General features: G+C 34.3%; 2 protein-coding genes across 2 annotated transcripts; one reads left to right on the top strand and one right to left on the bottom strand.

Moving 5' to 3' along the window:
* Nucleotides 1-309: 309 nt before the first annotated feature.
* On the bottom strand, nt 310-5418 carry LOC120185401 (protein DECREASED SIZE EXCLUSION LIMIT 1-like). The gene is made up of 14 exons (XM_039189630.1): nt 5306-5418; nt 5156-5218; nt 4976-5047; nt 4838-4894; nt 4076-4251; nt 3395-3477; nt 3193-3286; nt 2863-2913; nt 2120-2135; nt 1816-1898; nt 1607-1698; nt 1173-1279; nt 552-615; nt 310-405 (listed from the first exon to the last, which is right to left on the bottom strand). The coding sequence occupies exons 1-14, from the start codon at nt 5416-5418 to the stop codon at nt 310-312; spliced, it is 1167 nt and encodes a 388-aa protein (XP_039045561.1).
* Nucleotides 5419-6341: 923 nt separating this feature from the next.
* Nucleotides 6342-8183, top strand: LOC120185696 (V-type proton ATPase subunit c2-like). The gene is made up of 3 exons (XM_039189853.1): nt 6342-6526; nt 6620-6905; nt 7773-8183. The coding sequence occupies exons 1-3, from the start codon at nt 6448-6450 to the stop codon at nt 7903-7905; spliced, it is 498 nt and encodes a 165-aa protein (XP_039045784.1). The 5' UTR covers nt 6342-6447; the 3' UTR covers nt 7906-8183.
* Nucleotides 8184-11695: the final 3512 nt, after the last annotated feature.

The following is an 11695-nucleotide window of genomic DNA, read 5'->3' as shown; positions in this document are numbered from 1 at the left end:
TTTAAATGACACAATTATGACATTTAGTTGCTACTATTTATAGCCACATTTTTCCCGAAGGGAATTATAAGATTAGGAAATTGTAGTTACTAAAAAAGTTGATATTTCCATTTGCACGTTAAGATGAATCCTCGTAACTAAAATCGAGTATGGTGATATCGTTTCCCAATCTTGTACTTGGTATTTGTATAATAAGCAGAGAGGTGAAGAGGTTAATTTCTTTTTGTTCAACACACTCCATTCATTTCAATTGTTGCAAGTTAGAATAAAAGAATGTTCTCATCCTACAAAAACATGAGCAATTATTATTCAATTCTGAGGATACAATTCCCATAGCGCAACTGTCGTGTCTTCTGATGCAGAGGCCATCAGCTTGCAGTTGGTTGAATATGATACAGAGTTACACTGCAAGAGTAGATAATTTATTTCATGTTATTACAACACAATAATTATTTCAACCGAAGAATAGCAACAAGAGTAATACGTATACACTATATAGTTAAGAGGCAGATACATTAGAAACAAAATAAAATGCCAAAATTTTAGCGTACCGTAGTATGGTGATATTTCAGTATCGCCAGAGGATTTCCTTTGCGATAATTGTATATTCTAACTCTGCCACCATGAAAGAAATACAAGTTAAGTTAATAGCAAAGTAGCAAACCCTTTACAGCATACCTACCAAATACAATGATTAGCATGCATCTCAACAGCTGGTTTCCTCCAATTCCAATCCAATTGACAAGGTGACAGATACTTCTGAGGAGAAATATAGAACTACAACTTCGACTTCAGTGAAAACTAGTTAAAAGCACAATTTAGTTTAGTAATACAATTTCCAAGGATGACAACTTAGTTTGACTAGATCCATGTTGACTTATTTCCAATTGTTCAATGACTGGAAAAGAATTGGATGTAATCAATTCAGATTGAACCAAAAAACTCGTCAAGGAAATCAAAGCAAGCACTCTTACTAGTAAAGATCGAGTTACAAAGTTCAATTAATGAACAACAGATACCTCCGGGACAACTAAAATTCCATATTATATCCAATAATTTGTATTCACTTTTGAGGGAGGATGAATTCCCAAAGAACATCCCAAATATAGATGATTCAGGAGTTACAAAAATAATAAATAACAAGGAAAGAAAGATGTAAGGGGGATACAAACCTATGGTCCCAGCCAGCAGTTCCAGCAATTTTACAATCAGGCCGAACTGAGATGCTTGATATGCCAGGCCGTTCTAAACTAATTTCTTTCTTAACAACACAAGAACCCTACAACAAGAATAACTGAATAAGAAGCATACGAGAAAATAATATTATTCATGCTTATGCTCTGTCAAGACAGAACAAGTAGTTAAGCAAATGACTCTACCAGCCCTTTATCATGATGGAGACTAAATTTATTGTGAAATAACACGTATGGGTCCCCAAAACTAGCACTATGGTTCATCCAATGTCACTCTTCAACATTACTGAACAACCAGTACTAAAAAAATTCAAATGGGATTCTGATGTATGTTGTTAGCAAGCTGGTTAAAAGTAAACATTTCAAGGGAGGTTTAAACAAGGTGGAATGAACTTAAAATTCAATGCAATTACCGAGGGATGATCTAAATTGTAGAATATGATCTTGTCATCTGCTGCCCCTGAGATACCACCATTGCATGATCCATCAATGCATAAACTTAGAACTGGGCAGAGAATAAGAATAAAACTTACTTTACGTAGAAAAAGGAATTAGGAAATGAAAAGAAGGAAAAGAAAGATAAAGCATAATAAGTGGAGTCCCCGTATTCTGGGTGGCACACCTGGCTCTGAGTGGAACTTCACAGAAGTTACAGGAATCACAGGTTTACGTATATCCCACCACTGAATGGAACCATCCTCATAACTAGCACATACATCAAATAAATCCATAAGTCACTATATCTTAGATAGCTATTCCATAAGTCACTACCATATCAAAATCTCTAACCGAACCGTCATTCAGAACACTGGTTCTAATTCAAGGGGAATAAATCTTAAATAACAAATCTTATTCTTCTACTTCTTGAGAATGATAGGAGAAAATCAAGGTGTTGGAGACAACTCCAGTGCAGTGGAGACACATACCCTGCCAAGACATTAATGTGGTGTTTGTTTTTACTGTGTAAGGTCTGCAAAACTCTTATGTCTGCGCCGCGCAGACATTGAGCTTCGCAGACAGTTTGTTTTTTAGAAGACAGAAGCTCTTCTAACGTCTGCGCGAGGTCTTCTCGGTGCAGACATGGTTTTATGTCTTCAAACGTCTTCAAAGAAATTAAAATTATTTAAATTTATTTTAAAATTTTATTTTAAAATATGAAATGATTTATTTTAAAATATGAATTGATTTATTTTAAAATATAAAAAAATTTATTTTAAAATATGGATTGATTTATTTTAAAATATAGAAAATTTATTTTAAAATATAGATTGATTTATTTTAAAATATGGAAAAATTTATTTTAAAATATGAATTGATTTATTTTAAAATATGGATTGATTTATTTTAAAATATGAAAAAATTTATTTTAAAATATGGATTGATTTATTTTAAAATATGGATGGATTTATTTTAAAAAAAATATTATTGTAGTTGTATGGATTATTTAAATTTTAGTATTATAAAACTAAAATTATTTAAATTTCAGTATTGCAAAACTCTTTTAAGTTTAAAAAATCAGTTTATTTATATTTCAGTTTATTTTAACAGTTTGCAGACTTTAAAAAACAAACAGTCTTCTTCTTGCAGACTGCAGACTTTTGGTCCACCTCTTCTGCTGGAGATGCATGCAGATGTGATCCGCAGACCTTTTAACTCTGCAAAAACAAAAGAAAGCCTTCTGATCTGGGTGGCAAAAATAATTGAACTGACATGCACATTCCTGCCCAAAAAGCAAACATAATTTAAACACCTTGAGTATCAACAAGCGCAATGGTAACCGTAAAAATGACATTAAAAAGTCAACTTCTCATAGACCATTATTCTCAAATACAGACATGCCAGCATGCTCCTAAATAGAAAAAAAAATTACTAGACCCAATTCCATTACAAGATATTTCAAGCATGGCACTGAGAAATTAGCCAAATGTTTGGTATCCTAGAGCTGATTTATCATTGCAAAAATTGCAATGTCGTCATATGTGATGGATCAGAAATCAACCTCTCTGCTTGACAGAAAAACTGGAAGAACCAGCAGAGTCGTCTTGAGGTAGCCGTACGGTCTTTTCACCTGTATTGAGATCCCAAAGCTCAACCTCAACATATGAACACATGAAAACAATCAGTAATAGGATACCCCAAATAAGCAGAAAAAATCAAGAGTAAATTTAATAGAAAAATAAAATCAAAGACAACATATTGACCTCAGAAGATTGTTCTCCTGCAATAGCCACATATTTAAGTTCTTCAACAGATGTTTCTTCTGTCAATCCAACTTGCAATGGATCTAGTAGGATACCAATGAATTTTAGAAAAATCAACAAGCCATCAACGTGTAAATGTGCTTGGAAACATAGTAAAAAAGAGCAGTGGCAAGAGAAATTGATGGTAATTTTGCCACTTAAAACTACTAGCTCTGCACAATACGTCAAAAGTAGGGTGGTCTAAACTCGAATCAAACCCCATTATGAATTATAGAAAAGGTGTATTTCGAGAATCCGGCCTCCCAGATTAGATTACAACTTAACACCTCAAAAAGACCAAACTTGCAATATCTTTAACAAGGTAAACCAAAAGAATTGATCCCAGAATATGATGTAGTAGGAGAAGTGGTTTAAACAACAGTAAGAGATATAAAAGTGAAATATTACTACAATCATTCCATATCCACACATGAAGTTTCTATCATTTGTTTTCTACTTTCTAAGAGAGCACGTCCATTGTCAGATAAGCTATGTCCTGATGATAAATATTGATGGAAAAAAAGTGGTCATCAGAGTCCATTTCTGAATCTAGAAACTCATATAGAATCAAACACCGTGTAGTGAAGAACGGGTTGTTATCAACATTTATGTGTAGAAGTAGCCTGAAGCGCATAGACTAACTTTCAAAGGTGTTGGAACCCTCTTCTTGGTCTTTTGCCATCTTCCCTGTGCTATCATTGGGAAGTTCTATATTAACCGTTTCATCATTCCCTTGCTTTGTATTAGCAATAGGTTTCTTCACTAAAGAAAGCTTGCAAAAGTGGTAGGAGTTTGTCCTGATTGTAAGTGAAGGTGTCCTGTTAAGAACCAAAAGGGTAGCAAGGTGAAACTCAAACTTACAAACAGAAATTGCTGGCGGGTAGCATCAGAACCAAAATAATAAATCATGAAGGAATTCTAGTGATCGCTAATTTGTTTCACATGCCCATGAAGCTCTGGTTAGCAAAAAATAAAGAATACTGTAATCAAATAATGCCTTAAATGAGGGGAAACAAAAGATATTAGTTGGAGAACTTTTTGAAGCTAGATAATATATAGGGCAATCTAATCACTTACAACATCAAGACAATGATCGACTGACTCAGTTCTCCATATTTTCAACTTTCAAGAATTATTTACAAAAGAAGACACTTGAAAGGAAAAGATTTTGATCATTTAATCTCTAAATTATTGTTGCCATTGGTTGACATACTTTCCAGTCAAACTTTAAAAACAGTATGGATTGGTAAACTTCATAGTTCATAGCATGGAAATTCAGGCATTTTAACAATAAAAAAGATTAGCCAACCATGTTTTCATGTTATAAACTGCTCCAGAAAAGACCAATAAGCCAGAACATTGATACCATTTTCAGTGAATAATAATTTTAAAGTGATTGATTACCTTGAGATACCTCCCTCTTCTATGTCCCAACACTTGACAGTTCCATCTCTTCCCTGACTACACATGTTACAGAGTGAGGGGAAAAAAACTGTTTAGCTTATAATTCCAGAAACCATACATATAAAAAAGGAAAACCACCTTATAACTTTGTTGTTCCCCAACAAAGAACTACAAGCAACTGCTATAATCCCATGCGCAGAATTATGAGCCCTGCAAAGAAACAAAAACAATTAATCAGCCAAAGAAAAGAGGAAAAACCATTCTCTGCAAAGTAACAGAGGTACAAGGAAATGAGAAATGGAAAGAATGACAACAAACCATAAAGATGATACCATGCGATGCTGAATCGTATCCCAAATCCGCAACTCACCATCTGAAGAGCTGAAAAATAGAACACCCTTTTATTTTGTGCTGAAACAAAAATAAAAGAGAGATTAAGAAAAGAAAGTTAAGAAGTTGACGATTTACCCGGTGAATAAAATGGGTCTCGAAGGATGGAAACAAGCATCCGAGACGGAAGCGCGGTGGCCTCTTAGCACAGCCACCGGATCAGGAGGTGGTCTCTTGCTCTTAAAGCTCATTTCTTTAACAAAATAGCATATTACATCAGAATATTCCTAATTAGCCAATATCTTGCAAATCATCATCTTTATTCAGCAAATCCCAAGGAAACCATGTAAAATTTTAGTTTAGTATTAAACGTTTTTGGTTAATCACACTTAGCATTTAAATTAAGCCATATACATCTTAATTTTATAAAAAAAAATGCATACATTTCTAATTAGTTAGGCATTTTTTATGAACAAAAGAAATTAGCTTTGATTGTAAACTGTGGCAAACGTTTGCTTTTATGAAATGAAATCGCCTATCAAAAAAAGAAAAAGAAATTAGCTTTGATAAAGACTTACCAAATGCAAGTCAAACTGTCACAGTAATGCATTTGGGTCGAGAAGAATTTTTAACCTTAGAGAGATTGCACATAATCTGATTATTCTCCTAAACACCACTATATGTGATTTCTCAACAACAACAAAAAAAAAAAACAATGAATGTGTGAGATGGGCTGCAAGAAGATTATTAGCAATATATAGACTTTAGATTCTCTTTCTCTGTTAACTTTCTTTTCCCTTCAGTTTCCTTCTTTCTTAGCCACAATTCATCGAACGCTTGGTGAGCATCTGGAAACAGCAAAATCAACCTTTCACCGTACGAGTCGAGAAGAGGAGAGAGCTTCTATTTTCCTTTCTGGTAAGAGGGCAAAGCATTTTCCATTCAGTTCCTTTTCCTGAACTTGCAACTGGGCAATCCCGGTTTCTTTATCCGTTGTGGGTTTTGTTTTCAACGGTTAAGTTTGTAATATATATATATAATTGTTGATTTTTATTTGACCTCAGAACCCACATTAAGGGCTCATTTTAGAATTTTCCGAGTTGAGCCCAATCAAAAAAGAGCCTATTTAATAATAAGAAAAGCCTTATCTATAGCTATTTTAGGTTGTCCTTGTTTTGCTACCTTCAATCAACCCTCCCCCAATAGAGTACAGAAAATAAAGAAATCAGAAATTGTTAACGTTCTCGGATCCGATTCATTACTCTAATCGAGAAAGAAAAATGGCTTCAAAATTCAGTGGTGATGAAACTGCTCCTTTCTTCGGTTTCTTGGGTGCTGCTGCTGCCCTCGTTTTCTCCTGTAAGCAATTGGTCTTCGTTAAAATTATGTTTTTTTCTATCTTTTATTTCAGAGGATCTGTTGTGTTTGCGGTTCTGATCGGATGTTTCGTAGGTATGGGAGCCGCTTATGGGACCGCGAAAAGTGGGGTTGGTGTGGCGTCGATGGGTGTGATGAGGCCAGAACTGGTGATGAAGTCGATCGTCCCCGTGGTTATGGCTGGTGTTCTCGGTATTTATGGTTTGATTATTGCTGTTATCATTAGTACCGGAATCAACCCAAAGGCTAAATCTTATTACCTTTTCGATGGATACGCTCATCTCTCTTCTGGTCTCGCTTGCGGACTTGCTGGTCTTTCCGCTGGTATGGCTATTGGGATCGTTGGCGATGCTGGCGTTAGGTAATGCCTTTTATCTTCCTTAAACATTTCTGTTTATGCTCACTTGGTTTATACTTCATGATCATATCAGTTTGTAGCATTTTCTCTATAGAAAGTCTGTATTATATATGCGGTTTTGATGTTAACCCTGCGAAGTAAGCCCTTTTTACTTGATTGTTTAGATTCAGCTTGGGAGAATTCTTAGTAGGGTCTGCTTTAGGAGATGAACTGAATTGAGGTGATGTAACGGATGTTATGATTGTTGGGAAGGAAAATGAATGTTATTTATGCATATTATTCTTGTTTTATATCCCCATATCCAAGTGCCGGACATGGGTACAGTGAAGAGTCCGAACAACATAGACTAGTGTCATATCACTGTTGTAGTCTTGAACTACAATTGCTTTACGCTTGAACTGAATTGAGATGTAACAGATTTTGTGATTGTTGGGAAGGAAAGACGAATGTAATTTGAGCAATAAATCCCCTTAAACTAATGCTATATGCTATTTTTCCTTTTGTGCAAGTCGATATTTACTAGTACTGTTGATGATATGTTACTTTGTTTTTGCAAGTAGTATCACTTTGTAACTCTTCTCTTAATTGTGTACTTGGATTTTGTAGAGTTGATGCACAAATTGATATTATTGTTTCCTATCCCTTAAACTAGTGTTATATCACTTTTAGGTTTATACGTGAGTATTCAAGTTGATTAAGTTGATATTCATTGCTACTTTTGTTGATGGTTTTTTGTTTTTGTTTTTGCAAGTAGTATTACTTTTAAACATTTTTGTGTTATGGGATTTTTTAGAGTTAATTCAGAAATTTAGATGCTGTTAGGTTGGTTACTTGGAACCTCATCTTATATTTTTAAATTGGAATTTGCAGAGCTAATGCACAACAGCCAAAGCTCTTTGTTGGGATGATCCTCATTCTTATCTTTGCTGAGGCATTGGCGCTATATGGTTTGATTGTTGGCATTATTCTCTCTTCTAGAGCTGGTCAGTCACGAGTTGAGTGATAGAAGGCTTAATTACTCAATGACTCTTATGGTTTTGCTGTGGTTCCTGAAGAGTTGCAATACATTCTTCTTTCTTTTGCTGGTATACATAAGTTTGGCTCATAAAGTATTTTCTACATAAAATTTATTGGCTGCCAGCCTTTGAGCTTTTCTAGAGATTGAGAAATCCGATGGGCTGATGATAGTAGATTAGATATGTATTATTTGTTTCAATAAAATTTGTAAACCTTGTTTCATTTGTGAAGTTATGTACTTGTGGACCCCATTTGAACCTTGTAGACTTGTTGCTTGCTTCTAGTTTCTCTTTTCATTGTTTCTAAATGCTTAGTTTGGTGTGAATATGTTGAGCTCCTGGTATCTGGACTTTATACGATAGCTTGCATTGCATGTGAAGAGATCCTTTTACTGGATTGCGGGGATATAAGCTTAAAAATGCCCATGAAATTAGATGGCATGGATAGCGGTTTCTGCTATTTCTTTTTTTTTTTCTTCAGCTTTCGAGTATGAAATTGAACATAACTGTGTGACCTAAAAGCACACTTGTTATACCTTCGAAGATATTCTTCAGAAATAGTATCTCTGTCCACGATTCATTTGGAATCCCATACTTCCCAAAGGGTTACAATCCCACAATTAGACTTCTGATAGTTTTATGTGATCTACGAAATCAAACCTTCTCCAACATTTATAATTATTTTGTTTAAATAAACATGCAAATAGTCATTGTTATCATAGATTAAGCACCAGTCGTCTTATAATTGGGGTATTTATACACCTGAGAAAAGGCTAAAAGGACATTCTCTCCACTTTCTTTTCTTTTTTCACTGTCATCTTCCTCCTTATGCTTTCATCTCTTATCATAAAAAATCACTATCTCTTACTATAGAAAATCACCAACCGACGATTGTTACTCCAAATCAAAAGAGGTGAATCACTGACCACCAGTAAGATTAAGTTGTTTCAATCAACAATACCATTAGTACTAAAGTAATAAGGATTAATTTTAAGTTTCTATGTGTAGAGATTAGATCTCAAGCTTAAGATATATAATTGCAAGTTGCCTATATTGGGGAAAATATGGATATTACTGTGGGGGGGTCAATGCATATGTGAATTGCCAAGTGGGGGGCCGTGCTTAAAATATATATACATATTTTTGACCCTTTAAAACATGTTTGAACAAAAAAGGTGTTTATTTGATGGAGATTATGTGTGGAGTAGGTTCTCAAAATTTGGAGGTGACCGATGGCTGGAGTCATGTGAAACCACAAGCTAGAAGGCTAGAGCTTAGACTATCTTTTTTCTCTGGGCTGAACCTTTTCTTTCTGCTGCTGTTTTGATTCTCCGAGCTGAACTTGAAAGTGCCAACTACTAGTCATTTATTAGATGAAGGTCCCTTGTGAATTTATCAATCAATGGGGGCGGCATACGCATCCCATGCCAATTTATCCATCGAAGCTTTTACTTAAGCTCATCTGTAATGTTATATCTCACCCTCACCCTCATCATGATCCATGAATCCTTTCACATAATCAATCACAAGGGTTTCATTGTTAGAGAAGATTGCTTGCCATGTTGATATCACTTGGTTGCGTGCATGATATCCACTTGGGCCTCTTTTGACAGTGACACATCAACAGGGAGTACGTATAAATAAATAAATAAGGTGAAGGGAATACAGAGTATGTCGCTGGCTCTGCAGAGGCTACTTACTGGTTGAGTGCATTATTCATCTCTTTGGGACCGGCAAGTCTCCAGTACTTATTACCCCCTAGGGGTGTTTGGATGGGGAATGTGGGATTCTCATGGGAATGAAATTTACATTTCCCCGTTTGGTTAGGCCGAGAATCCCATTCCCGGCAATGAAAGATTATAAATAGTGGATTTTTTGGGGTATATTACCGAGAATGTCATTACCTCCATTTTCTTAGGTATTGTTGTATTACCGGTGTTTTGGACTAAAATGCCCTTAAATTTTTATTTTTTATAAAAAATATTATTCTTCTGTCATTGAATGATAAAAATTCTACGAAGGTTAAATTACAAATTTATTCTTAAATTATTTTAAATTTAAAAAAAAAATTCTATAATTAAAATTTTATATGAAGTTCAGTAATTAAAATAAAATTTTACCCTTTCATTAAAATTTTTTTATATTTTTAATTTTGTAAAAAATTATATAAATATTATGAATTTAAATTTTTTAAAGAAAATATATAAATATTTTTCAACTTGTAATATTATACAAATATATAATAAAGATAATTTGATCAAATATACATTCCAATAATCTTTTATTCTTTTAACCAAACACGGTAATCTTACATTCCTGCTAAGCCAACCAAACACAAAATACAACATTCACAATAATCTTATTCCCTGGTAATCTTACATTCCCACTGGTAATCTTACATTCCGTGAACCAAAAACACCCCTAATATAGTTAAATTTGAATCCTGCTGACGTTCTAGTTACTATAATTCCTCTTTTTTATCTTGACAACTATATTTTTTTTAAACTTTCGAGATAGTATCTTATGCTGATTGAGTATGTCATTCAAGTAAAGATGTGTCCAGTCAACTAAATTTTTATTGATGGAGTATTTTTATAAAACTGTATTTTTATTTATGTGAGATGGATGTGAATTTAAAAAACAATTGGTCAACGTTGTGTTTGATGTGGTGAACATGGTGGGGCCTGCTGCTTCTGATCCCATATGTACATATTGTGGGCGTGGGACCCCCTCTACTCTGTAACTGCAGCTGCAACTCAATTATTGGCATCTCTCCCTGCTCCTCTTTTATGTATTTCACTCCCATTGCCGTACACTTTCTTTCACAAGAATAATAAGCCCCCCCAACCGTCCATCAAAGTCCGACGTGGCTACAATCTAATTGATAATGAGGATCTCCTTCCTTCCCATCCAAATGACCCACTTAACGGCTTTTTCTCCCCCATTCTGACCACGTGTCTTTTGGCCAATGTGTATTTCCACTTTAGACAAGGGATGGGCACGAGACGGGATGGGTTTTTGACCGCCACACCCCCAATCCAAAAATATTTTATTAATATTTGATCTCAACTCGTCCCAGTAATTTTTAAGTTTTCTTCCCTCATAAATCAATTCCAATTTTTAGACTATAACCTAAATTCGATCTGATTTGAATATATCAATATTTTAAATAATTAAAATAATATATTTTATAATAATATATTTATAATCATTATTATATTTTAAATTATTAAAAAATATATTTTATAATATTTTTAATAATTAAATAAAAATATTTAAAATCTTAAATATATTACATATTTAAAATCAAATCGAATCGGGTCGATGATTTTTAACCTTAAATCTGACCCCACCCGCCCCAAACTTACTTAGTATATAACCCGTTCTATCTCACCCCGAATCCCAAAAATTCAAAAAAAAAAAACTACCCCTATTGAGGTAGGTATTTTGAACATCCCTACTTTAGACGTTATATTTTTGGCGGGATTTTTACCTGCTGGGTCCTCAACCGGCGTCATTTAAATAATAGGCGCAAATAAGACTTCCTCGATCACGTAGGGCATTGGGAAAAAAAATTATTATATAGGACTCTAATTAAATTATTTCTTGAACTGATGTGTTTGCTACAGTGATATCATTAGCTCCGTAGGTCGCCAAGTGCTCCTTGCAACAAGTCTCATATGTTGCAGCAACTCCTCTCTTCCCTCATTATTACAACTCTATAGGTCGCCAAGTACTCCATAGGTCGCCGTGTGCTTCTGGAGACTTATGATGATC

This window comes from Hibiscus syriacus, unplaced genomic scaffold, assembly GCF_006381635.1.
Source record: "Hibiscus syriacus cultivar Baekdansim isolate YM2019G1 unplaced genomic scaffold, ASM638163v2 tig00004004_pilon, whole genome shotgun sequence".
Taxonomy (NCBI): domain Eukaryota; kingdom Viridiplantae; phylum Streptophyta; class Magnoliopsida; order Malvales; family Malvaceae; genus Hibiscus; species Hibiscus syriacus.
This window is presented reverse-complemented; position numbering and strand designations above follow the sequence as displayed.